The 27074-nt window shown below is 40.3% G+C and overlaps 2 protein-coding genes across 2 annotated transcripts in view; one reads left to right on the top strand and one right to left on the bottom strand.

Moving 5' to 3' along the window:
- Window positions 1-27074, top strand: part of LOC123037210 (proton-associated sugar transporter A-like) — a 153451-nt gene that overhangs the window by 51262 nt on the left and 75115 nt on the right. The gene's annotated exons all lie outside the window — the stretch shown is intronic.
- LOC108052102 (E3 SUMO-protein ligase ZBED1-like) lies at window positions 2595-6216 on the bottom strand. The gene is made up of 3 exons (XM_044456954.1): window positions 6198-6216; window positions 6077-6138; window positions 2595-5893 (listed from the first exon to the last, which is right to left on the bottom strand). The coding sequence occupies exons 2-3, from the start codon at window positions 6093-6095 to the stop codon at window positions 4263-4265; spliced, it is 1650 nt and encodes a 549-aa protein (XP_044312889.1). The 5' UTR covers window positions 6096-6138; window positions 6198-6216; the 3' UTR covers window positions 2595-4262.

The following is a 27074-nucleotide window of genomic DNA, read 5'->3' as shown; positions in this document are numbered from 1 at the left end:
TAGTTTTCCTTTCTTGTTGTTTTTTCTTTAAATGAAGATGAATTTGGGTGTATAGTAAGGTGTTTTTGATTTGATTTATGTCTGGTGGTCGTGTCATGGTTGTTGTTGTTGGGCTGCTGCCCGATGCACTTGCACTCTTGTAACTGTTCAGATGCAGAAATTGTTTTTCTTTAGTTGGCGAGTTAGCTTTGTGGTCTTATTTGTTTTGAAAAAATTGGTAGATAATCATTGCCGATAACACTAGCGTGGATTTGCCTATAGCACGTCTTTACTCTTCGAAGTCTAGGTTGTTTCTGCAGATTATTAAATTATCCTCAAACGTATTTGATTCTACTATCAAAATATTCGTGCATCTACTAAGAGCGTCAACATGTAACATAAATCTTATTACCTTATCTATGTATCAGCTCGTAATCATAATTTTGGAGTTCTAACGCCCACCTAGCGTCAAAGTGAGAGAATTGCAATCAGTAATAATCTTAAATCGTTTTCCATACAAATATATCCGAAATCACGTAATTTAATATGCGTTTTCCTATTTTCCATTCCTTCAGCTGGTTTTTATTACTAAGTGGATACCTATTTTATCAAAGGCCTTGTTGAAGTCAAGAGAGATCAATGGGAAATGTGTAGCAGGGCCCTGAAGGGACTTTAAAACATGAACCCAAAATAAAATTCATGCGAAGAAATATAAATTTTGTTAGTTTAAATAGCTGTTAAATTACTGCAGCCGTTACAGCGGGCGTTCCGAGTAGCCAGATCGCAAGTATCTAGGTTTGGTGCCAGTTTTAACTAGGCGTCGCCACCTGATCACGATCGCACCAGCGTTATCACCTGTTCACGATCGCACCAACGTTGCCACTGTGTTAGCGTTGCCATTACGGTAGCGTTGTCGACCACGTTAGCGTTGTCAACCACGTTAGCGTTGCCAGTCGGACCTATCGGTTGAGCTCTGATTGGGATAAACGCAAAAATTTAGGCACCACGTTCCTGGAGAATTTTCTCTGCAGCCGAACAGATAAAAGCTCGAATTCCAATTGGGACGACCTTTTTACTTTGTGCGCATCCGAAACCGACAGTCCGGTCCGTGTCCGTTGGCACGGTGAAATATAACCTCTGTGCGGGAAGCTAAAGTGAAAATTTAAATCAAATTGGTGCTGAAAACTTGGCTAGTAGTGCCACCGCGTCGAATTCCCCAGGCCAGGGGTATTTTCGGTGGTGCTTGCAGGAAGGTGTTGTTTGCAGAGAAAAGTGAGTTATAAGGGGATTCAAAGTGAACCCGCGTGGTTAGCCTAATTTTTCTACAGGGACAAATTTTGGAAAAGTCGGATCACGGGATAGCTTCGTGTCCGGCTTAAGATCTCATGACTGCTGAAAGTGGCTGAGAATTCTGGGAGTAAATCAGGCTTTCGAGGGGCAGGATCCGGAGGTATGTAAATGAGTGAATAGTGCGAATCGGCCAAACCTAACCACAGTGCTTTTTAGTAGGTTGTGCACCTAAGCCTCGGGCAAGGGGAGAGCAGAGAACTTATGTAGCTAGCTAAATCAACGCTCCTAAACAAGTCGCCGGCATTAACCCGTTGCTGCAAGAAAATATCGGAGGAAATTTAATCCCCAAGACCGTCGCCAACCTGCAGCCGTTATATATATCACCACGATGCTCGCGATCGAACCCTTCTCACATGGAAAATCCACACGTTTTTAAATATGGAGAGAGTCTATGAAAATTTTATTCTTATTTCTTTTGCCCTTGTTGTATAACCTGCCAAGACAAAATTCTGAGCCTCCACTGAGGAGCAGCATGTTCCTGTTCGCAAATAAATTTTTTTTGTAGATATAATTTTATTTTAGTGATGATCATTTCAAGAATCAATTAATTTAAATTAGTTTGAAGTTCCTAAAATATGCTTATATTATATTTCCTGTTTATCTAACCTAAATTTTTCCAGTGTATGCATATGCGCGCTGTTAAGCCTAAAGCTCTGACCAAACAATAACAATGCTCTTTTTGCATTAAGTTGCATTCTACACAGCGTTTGGCCAATTACATTTTTTTTTATTGTTTTATGGTTTTCGAGTAGCAAACAAAGCTCCCTATGCGACCTTTAATTATTTCTTTCAGCTTTCAGCCATGGGGAGATCGATCTTTCGTCGCTCGATCTGGATCAAATTTGTGAGTTATATTGCGCAAGCTTTACTTATGTTTACCTGTCCTATTTACATAATGAAAGAAGAAATTTGTACATTGAATTTTGATAAGAAATTTGCCAAGAGTTGTGAGAACGCCATTATAACAGAAAATTAATGAAGTATTTAAATAAAACAAAAAATAAATAAAAATAATTTAGAAAGAAAGTGCACAAAATTTTTATAAAAATAAGTCACCACGCTTGGAGCGTTCTAAAAATTATATTCTTACATTTATTTTGTCACAAATTTATTTACTTACTCTACCATATTATACCATACCATATCATTGCTTATATTCATTAGAATTATTTTATAATGTTAAACCCAAGATTTAGACTGAATATTAAATTGTGTTGAATTTGAATAATGAAAACCAACTAAACTAAACTATCTGAACTCAGCTGATGTCTACGCGGTGGTAGGATGAAAGGGATCATCAGCAAACGCTAGAGGAAGATGATCACAGGTTGGGAGGGCAAGTGCGACCACATTTACATCAGTGGCGTGTGTGTAGTTAATAGGAATGCGTAGAATGTTAAAGTTATGTGTGTTTCTTGTAGGGCAAGAATTAGGGGGTTAATGGTCTTGATCAGGGTTTCGAGTTCGATGTTGCTATTTCTATATCCATGGATTTAAAGCATTAAATGTAAAGAGAGGTGTATTACTTAGTACTAGTTTGAGTGATTAATTAATATCGTTCCTTTGCAGTGTTGTTTGGGTTACTTTGAGTGTTTTAGTTGGTTTGTATTCACTGTTTTCGATTTTCGTATAGCCAGAGGGTTGGTTTTTTCTTTGTTGTGGCTTCTGAGAGTGCAGTCCGATATTAGAGTGTTCTTACTGGTTGTGTTAGATTCTGTTATATGCATTTCGATGTTGTCCTCGCTTGGAGTTTGTGGGGTAGGTTGTATGATGTCGTCGTAGGTCGTGATCTCATGAGTGTCCGATTTATCCAGAACTGGGGCGTTAGAATTTGAAGGAGCTTGTGATGCCATTTGGGAGTAAGGAGTGGAACTCTGGAAGTGACGCTGAATGTAGATTATTGTGGCGCTTTTGAAATCAACATTTTCTATTGTTTTAATAGGTGTCGAGGTGTTTGCAGTTGATGCAGAATTTAGGCTTGGTGCAATCTTCGTCGTCGGGGGAGTGAACTTCAGAGCAGATAGAGCAAGTTTTGCCGTTATTGCAGGCGTTTGTGATTACATTTTTTGCAGTTTCGGCTTTAAAGAGATCGAGGAATGTGTGATCGAATTTTGACACGTTCATATCCAATATTTATGGTTTCGGGTAAGGTGGTGGTGGCGAAGGTGAGAATGATGAGTCCGGTTTCTTCAAGATTATTATCTTTCTTTCTGAGTGTTTTATCTACTTCGGTGACGTTTTGCGCCTTGAGTTCATTGAGAATTTGCTTATGTATCGGAAGTCATTGGAATAGATGACTGCTTTTGAATAGTTAGGTGTTTTGTGTTCTGATGTTTCAACTTCAAAGTCGTGGAATTCAGTGAGTTTCATTAGCTATTGAGCTTGGAGTAGGTCTTTGTTTTGGACAAAAAGAGTACCTGCTTTGGTCTTTGAAACTGACGTTACTTCCCCGCAGCATGTAAAGTCAATATCTTTTTTGATGATGAACTTTTTCAATGGATGCATTTTTGTTTTTTCTTTAAATGAAGATGAATTTGGGTGTATAGTAAGGTGTTTTTTCTCGCGGTGTGGTTTGGTTTATGTCTGGTAGTCGTGTCATGGTTGTTGTTGTTGGGCTGCTGCCCGATGGACTTGCACTCTTGTAACTGTTCAGATGCAGAAATTGTTTTTGCTTTAGTTGGCGAGTTTGCTTTGTGGTCTTATTTGTTTTGAAAAAATTGGTAGATAATCATTGCCGATAACACTTGCGTGGATTTGCCTATAGCACGTCTTTACTCTTCGAAGTCTAGGTTGTTTCTGCAGATTATTAAATTATCCTCAAACGTATTTGATTCTACTATCAAAATATTCGTGCATCTACTAAGAGCGTCAACATGTTACATAAATCTTATTACCTTATCTATGTTTCAGCTCGTAATCATAATTTTGGAGTTCTAACGCCCACCTAGCGTCAAAGTGAGAGAATTGCAATCAGTAATAATCTTAAATCGTTGTCCATACAAATATATCCGAAATCTGCGCAATGCGTAAATAAAGGCTATTGTCTCCAGCTCGAAGCTGTGATATTTTGATTCTGCAACGGATGTGCGTTTGGATAAATATAAGATCATATAAGGTTCCTCTGTTGGTGGTGCTGGCTGCGGTCGTGGAGTTGTTGTCATAACGGAGTTCAGCTCTTCCTGCAAAGCCTTGGCCGCTTCCTCCGAGTTCGATTGGGCAAGGAACCCTTGCTTCTTGAATCGCGGATCGAGAATTGTTGCGATACGAGGAATCGTTCTAGTTTCATATGCAAACAATCTTTCCCTTAGACGAATCTTCATGTAATCTGCGGCAGCGATTCCTTCAATTGTTTTGAAATCGAATCCATTAACTTTGTGGAAAAGTTCACAAATTACAGGAATGATCAACGAAATTGAGACATTGGTGTTCGTCGAAACCGACAAGGTTGCATCCGCGCATGGAGCAAGCAATATCGAAATCTCTTTTAAAACGTCAATTTCTTCGGCAGACAACGGTGAAGGGGCATTGTGAGATACAGCCAATACTACACTAATATATTCGTTTGTCAGAATTACTCGCTTGATCATTTCGTATGCGCTATTCCAGCGCGTCGGCATTTCTTGAACCAGGCCATATGGAGTTTCTGTTTTTTGTGCTGCTTTGAATTTTGCATACGCAGTCGAGCTTCTTTTAAAAAACGATACAACAGTCTTGCATTTGCTTATAATTTCCTCTAATATTGGCTGTTTTAATATGTCCTGGACCAGCAGGTTAATAGTGTGGGCCACACACGGCAAGTGTTTGTATTTTAATGAAACGCACGCCTTTTTCATGGAAGCGTCGTTATCAGACACAAGACATACAACTTTTTGCGCTATCGCCCAGTCATCTAGCACCGATTTTATCGTTTTTGCTATATTTGCAGCGGTGTGATTTGTTGGCGTTAGAAGATGTTGTGTTGATAAAATTGCCGATTCCAATTTGAAATTATTGGATATGAAATGGCATGTAATGGTTATGTAGCCCTCGTTGGCTCGAGATGTCCACAAATCAGTTGTTAGTGCCAGATGATCAACACTGTTTAGAATTCCTCTCAGCGTTTCTATGCATTTTTCGTACTCTCTTGGCAAATAAACATCCCGCAAGTATGTTCTACTTGGCAATTTGTATCGAGGATCCATCTTTTTAAGAAGGGCACTAAAACCTTCATCCTCGACACAACTGAATGGCTGAACGTCGACAGCTATCATATTCAGTACCATCTCGTCAAGTTTGCGTTTCCTCGCCGAATCATTTGTATAAAAAACCGTGGCCCTTCCCGCAAACACATCCAACGCGGTTGTAGGATTTTTGCCCTTGATATTTTTTATGCGTTCTGGGTGGACGTGATTCAGGTGGTTGAGCAAGTTTGTTGTGTTTCCCAATGTGCGTATCGCTTTCCCACAATACTTACACACACCGTGTGTTTTCTCAGCCGTTTTGTTGAAATGATCCCACGCAATGGAAGCTTCACGCTTCTTTTTTTGAGCTGGCTCCTCCACATTCTCCTCTGAATTTGATGTTCCTAAAAAAGTAATATTTTCATATAAATATCATATAAAATATTATATACATATCATATATCAAATGTACATGTCATGCGGTTGCATGCAAGCAGGCGTACATACATACATATGTATGTATGTATGTATATGTACATTTGTAGATGCACACATATTTCACCAGCTTTTATATTAACATTACTTACGTTTCAGGTATCTGTCCATGACCGTCCACTCCACAACTTCATCCAGCACCACCAACAGAACACTAATATAAAACAAAATATGAGTAATTTATAAAAAATAAATGAATACAAATTTACTTACAATTACACGTTTTCTTCCTCAGATGCGCAGTTAGAGATGGCTTGCCAAACATCGATGTTACCGATGTTTTGAAAACATCGATTACATCGATGTTAACATCGATTTTTCTCCACCTCTAATAAGATGGGGTGCAATTTTCCGTCTTCTTTCTTTTCGCACAAAACAGCACCAAAACCAAGAGCACTGGCATCACAGTGTAGTTCCACATCGTCTTTGTAATTGTAAATTGCCAAAATCGGTGCCTGCACTAGCTTATCTTAAAGACTTAAAAAACAGTTAATTTCCTTTTCGCCAATCTTAAATTTTTCATCTTTTCTGAGAAGATTATATAATTTTTTGGCTAATGTTGAAAAATCCTTTATGAATCTACGGAAATATGAACACAAGCCAAGAAAACTTTGAAGAAAACTTTAATCTTTGTTTTGTCTGGTGTTGGAAAATGTTTTATGGCTTATATCCCCTTGTCGTCAGCTCTGATACCCTCTTCGTTTATGATAAATCCTAAATATTTAATATTAGTCTGAAGGAACACGCATTTATCCATACGTAATTCTAATTTGTTTGAACTAATCTGAGAAACACTTTTTTTTAAACCTGTAAATGTTCTTCGGTATCCTTGCTGGCGATCATTATGTCGTCCATGTATACAATTACTTTGTTGTCTCTAATCAGATCTTCAAAAATCTTGTTTACAAACCTCTGAAATACTGCCGATGCAGTTTTTAGACCCATTGGCATCTCTAGTTTTAAGGCGAAAGCGGGAGCTAATAAAGCTTTCATTCGCTCTTGCGAATTCGCCCCGTCTCTCGCTCCAAGAGATGATTATTGAAATTAAAATACCAGTGTTAAATCGAATCCGATCATCACCACACTCCATTTCGTCGTCGCTAGTTTTCGCAAATAAAAATTTGTCGCTTCTCCAATCAAAGCGGCGTTTTTGTTAATACAAAATAGTATTTAACTTTTCATGGTGAGTGTTCGCGATTGTGCAAACTAATTTACACCAAAAAACAATAAAGTCGCGTCGGTACGGCAACTAACTCTTTTTTGGAACTACGTTGGAAGTTTCTGCCGACCCCTCTGTTGCTGTTGCTGCTGTTACGCTGAGATGGACCCAAAGGAAGTTTCAAGCCCCGAATTGGTCTAGCAGATATAGAGTGCTAAAAGTTGAAAGTTAATCTGTGGCGTTTTTTTAATTGGTAAAAGTTTAAAGTTAATCTGTGGCGTTTTTTTAATTGTGTTTGGCCCATTTTTCAGCTTTTTGCATTCGTTAAGAATCGGTAGATGGTGAGCATTCTAACCAAGAAAATAATAATTTGCATGTACTAACAATTTTAATTCTGACATACATATATACATACATATATAAATATTTCAAATTAAGGGGACCCCCCATTCTCGATATCAAATTTTGACGATTTTCAATGGGCTGGAAAATGAACATATATTATTTTTTAGGCTTGCAACTTTGCATCCATTTAATTGAAGACTTAAATAATAAGAAAAAAATTAAACATAATTTTTTTTTTATTTTCGTCGGCGTAGTGGATATAAGCTCACTGGAACATCTGAAACCAAAAATTCCAACGGGATTAGGAAGAGTATATGTATGGCTATAGCATGAATTCGGAGAAAAATTTACAAAATGGCGGACCTTTGAACATTTTTTGTTTTTAAATCGCCTTCTTTTCAGCCACAAATCAAGGTAAAAAGTAAAGAAGATCTTCACTATCCTAGTTCATGCTATAGCTATATATGCATAGAAAATCGTATTAAAATTTGGAACCAATTGGATAAATAGTTTTATTTTTTTTTCGGACGTTGATGCACTATTATCAGCGCAAACAAGTGGCCCTTACGACACCAAGCAGTGCTTGTTACGCGCGGAGCCTAATAGAAGCCTAGAAGTTAAAAGCACAATGCAGAAGCGGACAGACAAGATTAGAAATACGTACGAGACTAATACTAATACTAATTTTGTGCTAGGTAAGATAAAATTAATGATTTTAGGCTTGGCAAAGAGTCGGTAGTAGAAATAATGTGGTATAGTCTTTATAGTCGTTACACAGTACTCTAAACGGTTCATGCATATCAAAGTTAGATCTACAAAGAGGAACATAGTTCCTGGTAATTCTATTGGGCACGGAGAAGCTTATGCGACCCAGTAACTCGGGACTCTCCACATCCCCGTGAATAAGTTTATAGATAAAAGTTGTTCCAAGCATCGTTCTACGGTTTACTAAGGATGGTATATTAATTAGGAGAAGTCTACTAGAGTAGGATGGTAAAATAAGGCTTGCATTCCAGTTAAGGCCCCGTAGAGCAAATAATAAAAAGTTACTGAGGACTGAGGACCATAGAAGTAATATGGTCACAAAACTTAAGTTTAGGGTCAAGGCGGACGCCAAGGTCATCAACATGCGTAATTCTAGACAACGCGCAACCACCCAGCGTATACGGACAAATACCCAGCGTAAAAGTGGCATATTGTGGGTTCACCCGAAAAAATGTCATTACTTTGTACTTAGCGCTATTTAAATCCAAAAGATTTTTACAACACCATGTTGAAAAGCATTTAGGTCCGATTGTAAGTCTGAACTGATGAAAATTTTGTCATATTGCAGGCATAACTTAAAGTCATCTGCGTACATGAGGACACACGACTTTGTCAAGACTAGAGGGAGATCGTTTATAAATAAAGTAAAAAGAAGTGGGCCAAGGTGGCTTCCTTGTGGGACGCCTTAAGTAACTCGGATCAAATCAGAGATCGAGTTTTTAAAGAGAACTCGTTGAGTCCTACCACTCAGATAACTTGAGATCCATGTTAGAAGATCACATGGAAACCCTAATAAGTCTAGCTTTAATACAAGAAGCGAGTGATTTACTGAATCAAACGCTTTACTAAAATCAGTGTAAACTACGTCAGTCTGCATGTTCTTTCTAAAGCCATTTATTACAAAAGACGTTAGCTCTAAGAGGTTTGTCGTCGTAGATCTTCGCCTTATAAATCCATGTTGACATGGAGATATAATCGATCTACAAAGATGTTGCAAATGGGGTGTAATAGTGTTTTCGAAAAGCTTTGGGATGGCGGATAATTTTGATATGCCTCTGTAATTACTTGTATTGCATTTATTTCCTTTCTTATGAAGGGGAACGACAAATGACTCCTTCCAAATAAGTGGAATTTGAGATGTTTTTAAAGACAAGGTAAACAATTTGTACAGCGGTCTACACAGAGTTTCAGCACAGTACCTCAGCACGCAGCCTGGAACTCCGTCCGGACCCGGTGAATAGACAGGCTTAACTTTATGGATATCCAAAAGAAGGGAGCTTTCGCTTAACCTCGGACACAAAATCAAGTTCGACTTGGGTATGGCATTTGAATAAGACGGATTTGGACGGGATGAAACAGAATATGTTGTCTTGAAAAACTGGTCAAATAGATCGGCAATTGCCTGATCAGAATTTGACGTAGAGTTTTCGAATGATAGTGATGCAGGGTAACAGGCTGATTTACGCTTAGTGTTAACAAAATTATAAAACTGTTTTGGATCTTGTAAAAATTGGACCCTACAACGAGTCAAATAGCTTTTATAACTCCGGGCGTTAAGCACGATAAAATTTGACCGAGCCCTTAGGTACAGAGAGAAGGCAGATTGGACTTAATATTTTTTAGGTGGGACAACTCTTTATTAAACCACGGAGGTTTATTTGAAATTGACGGATAGTATAACGGAACACATAGATAAAAGAAGGAATCCAATGCATTATAAAAGATATTAACGGCCTTAGCCACGTTAGTGCATGAATGTAATTAGGACCAGTCATAGCCGGATATAAAAGTATTTAAAAGATGAAAGTTCGCCTTACGGAAGCAGCGGATTCGTTTAACCGACTTTTCGGATTTTTTATTCAGCTCTGTTCTTGCGTCTACAGTCAGCTCTAGAGTTGGATGATAAGGATCTTCCGGTTGTGTAAGTGGTGACGTTCTTGATAGGCAAACGCCTTCTGAATTTGAAACAAAACACAAGTCCAGTAAACGTCCTAAGGAGTTCTTAACATGGTTCACTTGGGATAGCGCAATGTCAAGCAAGCCGTCAATAAAGTCATGCTGCGCTAAAGGAAGTAAAATGTTAGAGTTTTCGTCAGGGGACCATGTCGCACTAGGTATATTAAAATCACCCAATACTATTAACTGATTTCGATCTGACAGTTTTTTGGAAATGTACTGAATAACGGAAAGGTGATTTGCGTAAATAGGGAACTCAGATGATGGTGGGATATATGAACAAGTAATATATACAAAACTACCGGGAAACGATAATTTTATACCTAGGAATTCGATGTCATAAAATTCTTCTTCGAAAGTTAGTAATTCAGTCGAAAAGGTGGAGTCGACAGCAATCAGGACTCCACCTCCCCGTCTGGACTGACGATCAAGCCTATAAATTGTGTACTTACCCGGGAGAATTTCGGAGCTAAGAATATCCGGCCTTAACCAGGTCTCTGTACATACCATAATATTATATGGGAAAGAAAAACTATCCGAATACAATTTAGTCAGCTTACTAAGTAAGCCTCTGGTAGTCTGATAGCAAAGAAGAAAAGAGGATTCTAGTTTTTTGGGACAGAAGAGGATGTGGAGGGCGCTAGGGATGGTTCTTTAATGGTATTTTAAATTTCCCCTGAACTATTCTTTTTTCTCTTAGCTTCGTACTCTTTTACAAATATGCCCTCGGGCCAGAAACTGGTGGAACACACAGATGCAAAAAGAGCACAAGGAATACCAATCTTAAATGATAATACTTTCCTAGCATAAGAAAATTTAAATTATTCGACCTTCAAATCATCAACTTGGATTTTGTTACGAATATAAGCCGTAATATCCAATGATGAGAGGTCTGGGGCGAGCCGTGAAACAAATACATGTTTTAGCTGGGGCACCCGAACACAAGTAACCGTTTTTGGTACAACACATGCAACCCTTTTTGGTACTACAGAATTTGTATCTGTACTACCAGTATCGACCGGTAATCCGGACGTTAAGTCTACATGAGGTGCTGGGGCCACTACTTTATTTTGATCGGACAGAGCGGAAGTACCTAGCGGAGCCACATCGATTCCAGCCACTTCGGATACCGAATCACTTTTTGCCCCCGATCTTAGTACCATTTGAGTGGCGCCGAAGATTGGCAGCTAAGCTGGAGTCGAATCGCGGGCAGCAGGTTGCACAGCACCTCCCATAGAATGCCCACCAACCGCGACTTTTTTGCGCTTTGGGGAATCGGGCTCAGCTAGCATGCGGCTAGTGAGCTGAGATTCAAGCGCCACGAGCAGGTCCGTATTTTCACGGCAGTTCCGGATTAATTCCGTAACACTGCTTTTTGTGAGCCGCCTAATAGTTATTGCCTGGTTCTCGTATTCAATGCATTCATCGCAGTAATAGCGTAGGCCAGTCCTCTTATCGATGGCATCACGAACCAGGCCAAAATAGCCAAGACACTTTGTGTGATAAATTCACATGTATGGCAGGGAATACTTTGCTGTCCAGCCGAGATAACTTTCTTGCAATTTTTTAATGAACAGAAAGCCATTTTCGCTGACCACGGACCACTGCGCACTATAGCGGACAAAAAAATCGAAAGCGCTCAAGAACTTTTTAATGAGAGATCAAGCAGAGCGACAGAGCGGGAGCGAAATACCGAATAACTTTGATGTTAGGCACCACGAAACGATATAGAAACGAAAAGAGAGAGAGAGAGAGCGGGATTATTAACCGATTAACTCCGGTATAAAACACCTCTGAGAGATATGACCGTTGGAGTGCGTGCCGTTCCAACAGCGCTCAATGACGAAGAGAAAGACTGAAAAGAGGGGCAATGGAACACAATAACAACGAACCAGCACCGAATTAAATTATGATAAAAACTTTTTGTTTACTAAACACAAGTTTATCACGATGCACTCGCGAAGCGAACGGAAAGTTGTTAGAAAACACTTAAAGGTGTTGAAACGTTAAAGAGATTTAAGTAAACCCCGGTGGTTTCAATAAGAAAAATGAAAATTCGGTGCGCAAAACAAAAACACGACCGTTCTCTGTGAACACGCACAAATCTTTTGAGTAATCTCTTACGCCAGTCGTAAAAATACTGTTTCGAGAAAAACGCGTTTAAAGTTTTGAGAAGCTCTCGCTGTCGCTTAAGGCTTCCTTCATAAATCGGCTATATCTTCGAAAGTTTTTGAAATGTTCACTTGAAATTTTAAAGGAACATTCTTGAATACTTATAAGTAAATAAAAAAAATCGATTTTTTGAAACCGATAATGGAGGCGGGAGTCCCCTTAGGCAGAAGTAAATCGCTTTGGACATTAAAAAACCCAAATTAGTGCAAACTTAATTCTCCCATTTTCTTCGTAGTGAGCACCAATATAATTTATTGCTAAAAAAGCTGGAAAAAAGTGAAAATTTTAAAAAATGAGATATTTGCGGCAAAAAATCAGCGTTTTTCATAATTTTTTCCCGCGCCTTTCAGCATCAGGCTTATATCGATATTATGTCGATAGCCGCGTTCACATACGCACGCACACCACTGCCGCGATTTCGAGTTATCTTTGTCGTTTTCGTTCTCGATCTCGGCAGCAGTGCAATTGTTGGTTTGCTTTAACGGTTGTTCGTTGGTTTTCGGTACGCTTGGGCGTTGGCGTGTTCTTCCCTACAGTGCGTGCGTTCGGCATAGTACCATCGTAGGTTTTTTATACAAAATTCTAAAAACTGTAATTTAGATTTTTTTTGATATTCTTTCGGCACTTAGCTCCCCTACAGTGCATGCGTTCGGCATATTACTTGTTAGTCGTTTTATATATTATTAAACAAATACACAGAATTAATAAAAAATAAAATATATATATATTTAAAACGTCTTCGATTCCAAAAATAAATAAATAAAATATAAACGCAATGGCATCCTAGGGTATCGAAGAGCTTAAACATAAACGAGATATTTACAAGAATAGTATAAACCTAACGTATCGCAACTTAATGACAGTAAATTCTCTGTAAATCCGGTTGAGCTAGAGTGTCGATTAGAAATCCTAAATTCGCACATTCCAAATGCTTCACTTCTTCAAAACCAAATAGAAGTGAGAGGTCCAAAAGATGCCTTCCGCGAAGAGTTGGAAGAGTAATCAGTTTTAACGAAATCATTATTGATTTCATTTTTAAATAACGCAAAACGAAATTCTGTAGAAAAATCCGCTCCGTAGCCAAGTCGGCCGCCTCAATGCCGCCTGCCGAGCGTCGCTCTTCCAATATTTAGCGGAAAACACTGCGAATTTAAAAATTTTATAATCCTTTTTGAAACATTTGTTCACAAAGATGATACGCTACACGATATTGAGAATTTAAATTATTTAATTTCGTGTTTAGCTGGAGACGCTTTAGGAACAGTTAGGGCATTTCAAGTCACTGCGGAAAATTATCCCAAAGACCTTGCTAGCCTGAAGCGGGTGTACGATAATGATTGCCTTATTTCTTTTGACCACATATCGACACTTTTTAATTTGCAAAAAATTACCCAGCCGTTAGCTTCAGCCTTGAGAACCCTCATCGACAGAGTGAGACGACATTGAACAGGCGTTACGAACATATGGTACCGGAAGAGGCCTCCAAGCCCAAAACTGTTCAGCAAGTCCAATCTAATCCTAATAAGAAGGGAAATAGGAGTTGTTCGTTTGTCGCTGCCAGGAACGACACTCAGCTCAACATCAAATTGGAAACTGCGCTTCCTTCGCAGCTCTAACAGTTCAGCAAAGTTTCGATTTCGCTAAATGAGCACCCTTGTGCATTAACTGCCTTCGAAAGGAACACACTTTTAGAAAATGCAAATTGAACAGATGCAGAGTGTGCAATTCCTCACACCATACGTTGCTGCACATAGATTTCCCAAACACAAATCGCGCGTTGCCACCCTCTGCTCAGCCCACGCTCATGCAGGAGACTCCATTCGCTTCGCATGTTTTGCATGGAGTCATTCTTGCAACTGCTGTTGTGAGCGTTCAAACAAAAAGTGGCGAGTTTGTATTGGCTCGAGCGTTGCTCGACTTAGGATCACAAATAAACTTTGTGACCGATAAAGTCGCTCAGAGACTTACGAGGCATTGGTGGGACGAATGCCCAAGCTACAAAAAAAATACACACGGTTGTGAAGTCGCGAGTAGGGAATAGCTGACAAAATGGTACATCTCAGCTGCCAAGAGGAAGCGTTGAACTTAATTGACACAACCCTTCGGAAATTTTGGACTGTGGAGGACTGGCCGCCCAAGGCTAAAGTCCATACTTCTGAGCAGAAACTTTGTGAACAACACCTTGAGAAAAATACTGTCGTCCGGTAGATTTTCGGTTCGTATGCCGAACCAACCAAAGTTCGCAACCAAAGTCGCAACCAAAGTTGGCCACGCGCATCCGGTATTGCACCAGCAAGTAGAAGTGCAAGGGCAACTTCCCGGCATCGGTCAGTAGCTCCCAAAAAGTGCTGACTGCAGCGTCTGAACCACTTCCCGCTGCAGCGATGACAACGGCAAAGCTCCGACGTTGGCAGAGGCAGCGACAAAGTTATTGGGTATAAATATGGCAATTTCTTTAAACATAATTTAGTTCCAATTTTTGTGCAAATAAATACGGACCAAGTGTCCTAAAATTTATATTTTTTTAAATACTGAAGTCACTCGTGTTTAACTGGCGCCCAACGTTTAAGGGTCCTGTCCGCGGAAATATCCATGGTATCGAATCAAAGGAACACTCGTAAGAGCACCACATAGGCTGCCGGGTTCCACCGATCCGAAAAATAAGTCGCGTCTCCAAAAATCACCTGCAAGTGCACCCCATAGGCTGCCCTGGTAACACCGGAAAAAAGGCGCACCAAAGGAAAGGCAACACTGCTGGACGACCCGCCAAGAAAAGGACTCACTTACATCAGACTGCAGGCGATCGCCGTAGACAACTGGACGGGAGTGTCAGGAAAAGGTACCCCAGTAGCAAGGAGCAAAAAGGACTACTACCAACTGACCGGTTCAGGATGTATTTTATTTTACTGTAAGCTAACTTTTAATTACAAACCACAAACCAAATAAGAAATCACAAAAGTGAAACATACCTAAAACAAATCTTTTTAAACAAAAGCTAAAAAGCTAAAACAAAGGCAAAAAAGCCACAACAAAAGCAAAAACAAAGCAAAGAAACACACAAAACAAATCATATCTAAATCTAAAAAATTATTATTTTAAGAATTTAGATTTAACATACAACCCTACACAAACAAAAAATATTTTATTACAATGGCTAATCCTAATAATCTGATCAGCCCCGCGATGCTACCCAATAGTGGGGTACAAGCCCCTGAAATAAACCAAGTCCCAGCAAACTTAGTTAATATGCAAGCCCAAATACAAGAAATAGTAGAGAGAATTCTAAATCAAAAATTAAATCCAGATTCAGTGCCGCTACTCGATCAAACCTATACTGCTAATGCAAATAATATGAATGAATTTGACAGAGTCCCAGACATAGTAAAAAGCCTCAGGGAATTTTCTGGCAAGCAGGAGAATTCAGCTCTTGGAGAAAGAGCGTAGAGAGAATAATAAAAATTTATTTATTAACAGAAGGATCCCCCAGGTACTATTCAATTTTAAATGTTATTAGAAACAAAATAGTAGGTAATGCAGACTCAGTTCTAGAATCATATAACACACCACTAAACTGGACAGCAATCTCCAAATGTTTAACAGCCCACTACGCTGATACGACATTAGAATATCAGATGACTTCGCTAGTACAGGGTAATCAAACCACAGCAGATTTCTACCAACAGGTCTATACTCACTTATCACTCATCTTGAACAAAATTTCATGCATGGAAATGGGAAGAGAATCAATTGACCTTTTTGCCAAATCTTACAGAGACAAGGCGCTTGATACTTTTATTAGAGGTCTTAACGGCGACTTGCCTAGACTGCTAGGTACTAAAGAGCCGGCAGATCTTCCATCTGCACTTCAACTTTGCGAAAGACTAGAAAATCAAAATTTCACAACCAATTACGCCAATAATAATCAAAACAATTCAAGAAAATTTGAAGGCCCTACTAGAGGACCTGCCTTACCAAAAAAATTCGCACAGCAACCATTCAACGCAGCTAGACAACCATTTATCCCACATTTAGCTCACGTTCCACAGACCCCGAAAACGACACCCTATTTTCCACAGCAGCAAATGCAATTCAGTGGACATCGACAACAATATTCTGCTTACCCAGCAATACAACCACCACGTCCATTGGCTCCAAAACCTCAGCCTAAGCCAGAACCTATGGATATAGATAAAAGTTTACAGACAAGACAAATAAATTATATGAACAGATCAAATAATGGAATGCAGGGAAAACGACCACCACCTCAAATGACAAGCGGACTGGTAGATAAAAGACAGAGAAATTTTCACATAAACACTGAACAAGAACAGACATTAGAAAATACCGACCAGATTTCGAACAAGAAATAGAGGAAACCGAATATACTGGCCTTTATTTTTATACCCGTTACTCGTAGAGTAAAAGGGTATATTGTATTCGTGTAAAAGTATGTAACAGCTAGAAGGAAGCGTTTCCGACCCTATAAAGTATATATATTCTTGATCAGGGTCACTAGCCGAGTCGATATAGCCATGTCCGTCTGTCCGTCTGTCTGTCCGTCCGTATGAACGCTGAGATCTCGGAAACTATAAAAGCTAGAAGATTGGCATTTTGCATGCAGATTCTAGGAGTTCCTACGCAGCGCAAGTTTGTTTCAAAAAGGTGCCACGCCCCCTTTAACGCCCACAATCGCTTATATACGATAAATTTAAATATTTCGGAAAAGTAAAAATGCAGTTTTATTGTGTTTATCAATACCTATCGAAATGTAGAAGAAATTTTTCAAATCGGACCATTCGTTAAAAAGTTATGCGTGATCAAAGTTTCTATCTCCATCTCCCTCGCACTCCCTTTACCTGAGTAACGGGTATCTGATAGTCGGGGCACCCGACTATAGCGTTCTCTCTTGTTTAGAGTAAAATCCTCTTCATTCAATGTAAAACCGGTGATGGAGTAATGATCAAAATTTTAATAGACACCGGCTCTAATAAAAATTATATCCAACCGCGATTGGTAAAAAAACCAATCGAAAATAATAAATATTTTTATGTAAGCTCCGTAGCCGGAGCTATCCATATCACCCACCACACAATTGCCAACCCATTTGACTCAAAAGATACATTTGTTAAATTCTTTTTACTACCCTCATTAAAATCTTTCGATGCTATTATAGGAAATGATACACTTCGCGAAATCAACGCTTAAATAAATATGCAGGAAGGTTAAATTTCAATTAAAAACAAACGTAAAATTAAAATAAAACAGAAAGCTTCTCCCGAAGTCAACAAGTTAGATATTCGAATAGACCATACAACAAAAACGCAAAAAGAAAATTTAAAAATTATTTGCTTAAAATTTCCAAACTTATTTGGCGACCGGGACGAAAAACTGACATACTCTACCAAAGTAGAAACCACTATAAGAAGTACAAACGAAAGTCCAATATACTCGAGGCACTACCCATACCCAGAAGCTCTTAGGCCCGAAGTCGAAAAACAAATACAAGAGCTATTCGAAAACGGCGTAATTAGACCTTCAAGGTCTCCGTATAATTCTCCAATATGGATTGTACTTAAAAAAATGGATGCATCCGGACAGAAAAAACATAGAATGGTGATTGACTATAGGAAGCTTAACTTGGTCACTATTCCAGACAGATACCCTATAACAGACATAAACAATGTACTGGCACAACTAGGACAAAATAAATTTTTTTCTGTTTTAGACCTTAAAAGTGGATTTCACCAAATCCCACTCAGACAATCAGACATAGAAAAAACTGCATTTTCAGTAAATCAAGGCAAATATGAGTTTACCAGACTCCCGTTTGGACTTAAAAATGCCCCTTCAATTTTTCAAAGAGCGCTAGATGACATTCTTAGAGAACATATAGGAATTAGGTGTTTCGTCTACATTGACGACATTATTATCTTCAGTAAAAAAATCATCTAAAAGACATAGAAATTGTATTCAAAATTCTTGAAGACGCAAACATGAGAATTCAGTTAGATAAATGCGAACTTTTTAAGAAAAAATTGTTGGGATTTTTGGTAGCAGATACCGGTATTTAGAAAAATCCGGAAAAGGTGAGAGCAATCGTCGAATTCCCCGAACCAAAGACACTTAAAGATCTTCGTTCCTTTTTAGGACTGTCAGGGTACTACCGTCGCTTCATTAAAGATTATGCAAAGCTTGCAAAGCCCCTAACAGCCCTTTTAAGAGGGGAAGATGGACGAGGCCGTATCTCAAAAAATGCCTCAAGCAAAACTCTGATTGATCTTGACAAAGAGGCAAGGGAAGCATTTAGAAAATTAAAACAAACTCTCGCCTCCGAGGAGGTAATGTTATCATATCCAGACTACAATAAAGAATTTCAATTAACTACCGATGCTTCAGATTATGCTATTGGTGCCGTATTGGCCCAAGAAGACAAACCTATAATGTTTATTTCTAGGACTCTAAGTAAGGCAGAAGAAAGTTATGCCCCTAACAAAAAGGAAATGCTAGCTAGTCTATACAGGCTCTTAGAAATTTTCTGTACGGTCCGACTAAAGTGAAAATATTTACAGACTAAGAAGAACACCCAAATAACCCTAAAAGCCGTAACGATCAGATGAAGAGATGGAAAGCAATTCTAGAGGAGTACAATCACGAACTGCTCCACAAACTTGGCAAAGCAAACGTTGTTGCCGATGCTCTGAGTAGACCTCCCATTCAAACGCGAGGGGAAGTAAACACACTAACAGGCACTATTCACAGCAGTTCTAGTCCGTTGGCAGAGGCAGCGACAAAGTTATTGGGTATAAATATGGCAATTTCTGTAAACATAGTTTAGTTCCAATTTTTGTGCAAATAAATACGGACCAAGTGTCCAAAAATTTATATTTTTATACCCTTGCAGAGGGTATTATAATTTTGGTCAAAAGTGTGCAACGCAGTGAAGGAGACATCTCCGACCCTATAAAGTATATATATTCTTGATCAGGATCACCTCCTGAGTTGATATAGCCATGTCCGTCTGTCCGTCTGTCCGTCTGTCCGTCTGTCCGTCTGTCTGTTTCTACGCAAACTAGTCTCTCAGTTTTAAAGCTATCGAGTTCAAACTTTGCACACACCCTTCTTTCCTTTGCACGCAGTATATATGTCGGAACGGCCGGGATCGGCCGACTATATCCTATAGCTGCCATATAACTGATTGATCGGAAATGCCATAACTTTGGTGTTTGTAAAGTTAGGAAGTTGGAATTTTTATACCCTTGCAGAGGGTATTATAATTTTGGTCAAAAGTGTGCAACGCAGTGAAGGAGACATCTCCGACCCTATAAAGTATATATATTCTTGATCAGGATCACCTCCTGAGTTGATATAGCCATGTCCGTCTGTCCGTCTGTCCGTCTGTCCGTCTGTCCGTCTGTCCGTCTGTCTGTTTCTACGCAAACTAGTCTCTCAGTTTTAAAGCTATCGAGTTCAAACTTTGCACACACCCTTCTTTCCTTTGCACGCAGTATATATGTCGGAACGGCCGGGATCGGCCGACTATATCCTATAGCTGCCATATAACTGATTGATCGGAAATGCCATAACTTTGGTGTTTGTAAAGTTAGGAAGTTGGAATTTTCTATGTGTTTTATATTTGGCCAATCAATCCGACCTACCAAATTTCATAAGGATCGGCCGACTATATCTTATAGCTGCCATATAACTGATTGATCGGAAATGCCATAACTTTGGTGTTTGTAAAGTTAGGAAGTTGGAATTTTCTATGGGTTTTATATTTGGCCAATCAATCCGACCTACCAAATTTCATAAGGATCGGCCGACTATATCTTATAGCTGCCATATAACTGATTGATCGGAAATGCCATAACTTTGGTGTTTGTAAAGTTAGGAAGTTGGGATTTTCTATGGGTTTTATTTTTGGCCAATCAATCCGACCTACCAAAGTTCATAAGGATCGGCCGACTATATCTTATAGCTGCCATATAACTGAACGATTGGAAATGCTATAACTTTGGTGTTTTTAAAGTTAGGAAGTTGGGATTTTTATGAGTATTAAGAATGCATCATATGAATAATTTTGGAGAATATAATTTACAGAGTATTCTGCAAGGGTATATCAACTTCGGCTCCGCCCGAAGTTAGCTTTCCTTTCTTGTTTTAAATACTGAAGTCACTTGTGTTTAACTTGTATATTGAATTCATGGAGGAATATGTTTTCATGGGACACATGCCTTCCACCAACGACAAAATTCCAAACACTCCGCACTATTTCATTCCGCACCAGTGCGTTCTATGGCCACAAAGTACTTCAACCAAGTTAAGAGTAGTTTTTGATGCATCGTGCGGTACATCGACGCAGGTATCGTTGAATGACATCTTGATGGTAGGCCCAACCATTCAACAGGAGCTGTACTCGACATTGCTTCGGTTTAGATTGCATAAGTTTATTCATAAAGATTTTTATGTTGACGATTTGTTGACTGCCGCCGGATGCGTTGAGGACCTGCAATGCCGTCGAGACGAAGTTTCTCAGGTTTTGCAAGAGGCAGGATTTGAACTGGCAAAGTGGTTTTCAAACTGTCCAGAGTTATCCGCATCTGATAGCGCTGTAATGCCACTTACGGCAGGCTCAGACGTAACCGGTCACCGGTTAAAGATTAGTTCAAATTTCGGTTGGATGACTCTTTCCTGGACCTTCGCGCGACAAAAAGAAATATTTTGTCGGTGACTGCTCGACTTTTCGATCCACTTGGCCTCACAAGGGCAATGATCTTGTTGCAGGAGCTGTGGCTTTGAAAGCTACACGAGTCGCTACCAATGCAGTTGCTTACTTCATGGGATACCTTTAAAGCAACGCTTCTTCAGGTGCCGAAAATCCACACAGATCCGCAAGTCCCCATTCAAATACATGGTTTCGCTGACGCTTCCATGCGAGCGTAAACTAACTGCTGAAGGTTTAAAGGTATCTTTATTGACCGCCAAATCAAAAGTAGCTCCCCTCAAGACGAAAACTTTGCCTCGCCTTGAGCTGTGCGCAGCTTACCTTTTAGCAGATCTGTATAATCGTGTCAGGCTATTGCTTAATTGGAATTGAGAATGATTTCTTACGGACAGACTCCGAGACCACATTACACTGGATCAAACCCATCATTCGTCGCTGTCGGTTTTTGTATCAAACCGCAGAGATTCAGGAGTGGTCGGAGAACGCAACTTGGAGACACGTTCCCACAAAAGTTGGTTCGGCGGGGCTCGGTTTTTGCTGGACTCAGAAATTAATTGGCCTATAAATCAGCATTTCGAACTGCCGGCCGCACTAGTGTCGATGTAATTATGCAAATCGGCATTAGCTCTCGTAGTCAGCACAGAGCCAAAGTATCTGCTTCAGAAAACTTTTCGTCGCAACTGAAGCTTCTGAGAGTTTTCGTATGGGTTTTCATTTATTCAAAGGTGCAAAAAAGGGTCGAAGACCTTTGAAAAAGTATTTCGCAAAGAGAACTGAATTTCGCTTTTGAGAAAATTGTTGAAGTTATCATATTTCACGAATTCAGTGACGATATTAGTAAAATTCGGAAAAATAAACAGGAAGCAACGAATATTCAAAAGCTAAGCCCCTTTATTCAGGAGAATAAACTAAATTGGTGTTTCTCGATATTGTTACGAGTTGGTGGTCGGTTATTGAATGCTCCTATCCCGTACGAAGCCAAATTCTCGTTGTTGCTGTCTAAAATCTCACAATTCATCAGATGATATGTGTCATTTGTCAATTGTCACGCCGGCCCTCGAGCTCTTGTAAGTCGTCTGCGCGAGAAAGTTTGACTAGTCAATGCTCAAGAAGTCTGCCGTCGAACAGTGCGATCGTGCATTCGCTGCTTTCGCTGTAAGCCGCAACTCTTGACGCAAATCATAAGAAACTTGCCAGCAGATAGACTTCGAGCTCTCCGCCCGTTTGACATCTGTGGCGTTGATTTTTGTGGCCCCTTTAGCACAACGTATCGTATCCGTGTTAAGCCGCCGTTCAAGTCGTACGTGGCCTTGTTCGTCTGTTTTGCGTACAAAGCGGTCCACTTGGAGCTTGTGTCTGAACTAACCACTCATGCTTTTCTGTTGGCTTTTCAAAGGTTCGTGAGTCGTCGCGGGATACCGGGGAAGGTGTGGTGCTACAACGCCACCAACTTCGTCGGACCGACCGGCACATAAGGGAGTTCCGAGCCCATCTGGAGGAGCAGGGGGGCAGTATACAATGGTACGCATCAAAAAAAAGGATGCGATCTTGCGTTCATCCCGCCCAGAGCACCGCACTTCGGCGGATTTTAGGAGGCAGGTGTGAAGTCTGTAAAACACCTGTTCCTTCGGACGGTCGGCCAAGACCACTTGAACCCTCAGCAACGACCCAAACGATGGCGAAGTCCTGACCCCCGGACATCTGCTCATCGGCGGCCCGCTGTTGGCCCCACCGTCGGAAGCACTCTCGGACCAAATAAATCTGACCTGCTTGCGTCGATGGCGAAGTGTCTTGTCGCTCAAGCACATGTTGTGGCAGCGATGGTCCCGGGAGTACATCTCCAGCCTACAGCAGAGGACAAAGTGGCACAAGGAGGAGCCAAATCTCGACGTGGGAAATATGGTCGTCGTCGCCGAGGACAACCTTCCAGCCCAGCAGTGGAGGATCAGACGAATGGAAGTGGTCCACGCCGGCGCCGATAAAAAGGTTCGTGTGGCGGAGGTTCGGACTCAGGAAAGAGTGTACCGGAGAGCTGTACATCGGTTGGCTGTATTAACGTTGTTGGGCTAAAGGACGTCGTCCCTTAAGCATAGCTCTAAGAGATGATTATTGAAATTAAAATACCAGTGTTAAATCGAATCCGATCAAAACCACACTCCTTTTCGTCGTCGCAAAATTTCGTAAATAAAAATTCGGCGATTCCACAGGGAAGCGTCCTGGGTCCCGATGTATACACTCTGTATACTTCGGATCTGCCATGTCCTACACAACCGGGCACACTTCTGGCCACCTACGCTGATGACACTGCCTTTCTTGGCAGGACTTCCTGGATCTGAACCACTATAGGTGGAATACTGCTATTAATGGAAGAAAGTCGCAACATGGCAATTTTACTCTAAGAGGAGTGCTTCCTAGAGTTGAACTCCACCATATCACCATCCCGAAATCACCCCAGCCGCAGTACTTTGGTCTGATTCTGGACAAGCGGCTCACCTGGAAAGTGCACATCCAGAAAATTGCAGCCACCTGTCTCACTAAACTCAGAAAGCTGAATTGGATGCTTAAGCTTACGAGCAAGCTCAGCCTTGGCAACAAAGTGCTGCTTTATAAATCAATTGTGGTACCCTCAATGACCTACTGCATCCAATTATGGGGCATGGCTTCAGACTCTAATGTGGCTAAAGTTCAAAGAGCCCAAAACCGGGCGCTGCGGCAGGATTTGCAAATGCGACCTGGTATATCAGAAACAACGCCCTAGGAAATGACCTCCACATTCCTTCTGTCAGGAAACAGATAAACCGCCACTCGAGTCGGTTCAACGATCGACTGGCTGTCCACACCAACCACCTAGCAGCTTCCCTGGCCAACCCGACGTGTAGACGAAGACTGAAGCGAAGACACCCCGCCGATCTCTGGACAAGAGGATGACTCAAGTCCTTAAGCATTAAGCATTTACTGTTAATTTGTTATAAAATTTGTTAATCACTTCTGTTATGTTTTTACTTTATTTGTTCTTTATTATTCCCAACGTATTATAACCAATTATTTGGTTGATCGACGTTAACTAAATCTATTTGTTAAACCAAAAAAATCTCCAATCAAACTTTTTAAATACTATCGGTGAAGCGTATTCGGATTCGATGGGTTGTATAATACCGTTATTTAAATAATCATCTAGCAAAAGTTGCAATTTTTCTTTTTCTGAATAAGGTAGTCGTTTAGGAGCAAACCCAAATGGTTTGGAAGTTTCTAAATTTAATTTAATTTCATATTTAATGAAATAATTTAATATTCACTTTTAAACGACGATTTAAATCCTGGTCATCATTTGTGCCGCATGTGTAATCCGCCTCTTCAGTTTCTAGGAAACTTATACTAAACATCTTTCTAACCGTTTCTTCATAGTTTTAATTGTCTCGCTAACTTGACTGACTGCTTTACTAACTTCGGGATTAACAGTTTTATTAACTGTGGATTTCGTTGTTGCATTTTGACTAACTGTTTGATTAAATCTGGGACTCACTGTCTCTTTTTTCCCAACAGTTTCATTACCTGTATCACTAACTGTATCATTAATTGTGTCACTAACTGTTTCATTAACTGTATCCTTACGAATTTTAAACTTATTTTTCTGTATAATATTGACATTTTTTTTTTTTTTGTGTATTTAATTTTGTTTTTGTTTATTGAATCTTCTCTTAATTTTGAGACTAACAATAAGTTTACGAATCTTAACATTAAAACAAGAGAGAACGCTATAGTCGGGTGCCCCGACTATCAGATACCCGTTACTCAGGAAAAGGGAGTGCGAGGGAGATGGAGATAGAAACTTTGATCACGCATAACTTTTTAACGAATGGTCCGATTTGAAAAATTTCTTCTACATTTCGATAGGTATTGATAAACACAATAAAACTGCATTTTTACTTTTCCGAAATATTTAAATTTTTAAAATCGTATTTAAGCGATTGTGGGCGTTAAAGGGGGCGTGGTACCTTTATGAAACAAACTTGCGCTGCGTAGGAACTCCTAGAATCTGCATGCAAAATGCCAATCTTCTAGCTTTTATAGTTTCCGAGATCTCAGCGTTCATACGGACAGACAGACGGACAGACAGACGGACAGACGGACATGGCTAGATCGACTCGGCTAGTGATCCTGAACAAGAATATATATACTTTATAGGGTCGGAAACGCTTCCTTCTACCTGTTACATACTTGTGCACGAATACAATATACCCTTTTACTCTACGAGTAACGGGTATAATTAAACTAACAGTATAATAAGACTGCATTCTGGTTGCACGTGCCTCAAGTTGGTCGCTGGGTGGGTAAGTCATTGCGACGAAGGCGTGATTGGTTGATCAACCTTGTAAGACCTCTCGCCAGGTGGTTAGGGTGCAACGATAGCTTGGTAAACGACTTTTCCTTCTGTTCTGCGGTAGAATGTTTAAGTCGCGATGTATGTTTTCGTTGCGAACGTACCACGGTGCCCCGGTGATTGTTCTCAAGATCTTCGACTGAGCTCGCTGGACTATGTCAATATTGACATATATGTCATATATTGACATTTAAACTGTGTTTTGTGTTGTATGCATTATTATTTATTTTTACCATCTTCAAGGTGAATAGATCTTGTTTTAGTTGGCAAGCCTCCATAAAATTTCTTCCAAGAACTACATCATGGCTCATAGACTCGTTTGGGACTAGAGATCAAAATAACACTTTATTCTTTCTTTTATAACGTAACACAAAATGTTTCAAATATTTATAGTTGGCTCTTGTTTATCCCGAAAAAGTTTTCCGAAACGGATTCCAAATTAACTGTACTAGATAAACTGCTTACTTTAGCAAAAGAGATTGAACTCCCAGTGTCTATGAGGCATGCTGCAACTATTGGGGCATCAGAGTTATTGTGAAAAAACGCACCGCAGGCATATCATGGACCAGGCTCTCTTTTCGGCTTAAGGCACTCCTTGGCAAAATGCCCTTTGGAATTGCAATTGGCGCAACCCAAGTCCTTGTTGCCTGCGATTTTTCCGGATAAATCCTTCGAAGAAATGCCTCCTTACGCTCCGGCAAACGGATTCCTGAAAAAGCCCTTAAGCCCTTCTCCCGGCTCAGAGAAGCATTGTATACGACCCTGATCGTGCAGTCCTGCTGCTGAAATTCCCTCTTTGATGTTTTCTAGAAGCTACTTTACGTCAATAGCGTGATTTTGTCTAGTAGTAGCATACGCATGCCCCCGGCATCCAGATTGTAGAGCAGCGCGATGTTTTGAAGCTGTGTGATCCAGTTACGAGCACACCGGCTGCCATCATACTCCATTGTTACTTCTTTTGCCAATGCGAGCGCCGCTGCTGGAGATTCTAAGCGTTTGTTTACCTTCTCGACGTCGCGTTGATCATCACTGTCAGCGGTCTCTTTTTCAACACTGGGTCTTCCACTACCAATGTTATCGTTGGCTCTGGTAATTTCAGTGCTGTTCGCTTTAACAGCGTTTCTGTAAGTGTCACTGATTCTCGAAGCTGTTGCCGATGACGTAATGGATTTGGCGAACATGATGAGTTTTGCTGTTTTTGGCGTCGTTGATTTCTGTATGAATTCGATGTAATACGGCCATGCTTGCAACGCTTTCTCGGCATCTACAAGGGAGAGCTGCCCTATGCCGAAACTCTCTATGGGTGGTGACGTCAATGCTTCCAGGTCGGACGATGTCTCTTCTACCTGTTGCTGTAGCAACAACGATGCGGCTCCATCCTCTGGTTCTACCACAGATTCGCTGTTGTGCGGCTGACCGCTTTGGCGACTTGTTGTTTTAGTTGGGGGGTCGCCACGAACCCCCGCAAGCAAAGCATGCAGACGCGCTATCAACTTCGTTTTTGAGCCAGAAGTTTGTCGTCCGAGAGCACCGTAAAGCTGGAGCACCGTAAATTGGTTTAAATCTTCGTCAGGCATAGTGACCACTTCT

Source organism: Drosophila rhopaloa, unplaced genomic scaffold, assembly GCF_018152115.1.
Source record: "Drosophila rhopaloa isolate 14029-0021.01 unplaced genomic scaffold, ASM1815211v1 contig_155, whole genome shotgun sequence".
Classification (NCBI taxonomy): domain Eukaryota; kingdom Metazoa; phylum Arthropoda; class Insecta; order Diptera; family Drosophilidae; genus Drosophila; species Drosophila rhopaloa.
The sequence above is the reverse complement of the archived record's forward strand: the minus strand, read 5'-3'. Positions and strand labels throughout refer to the sequence as shown.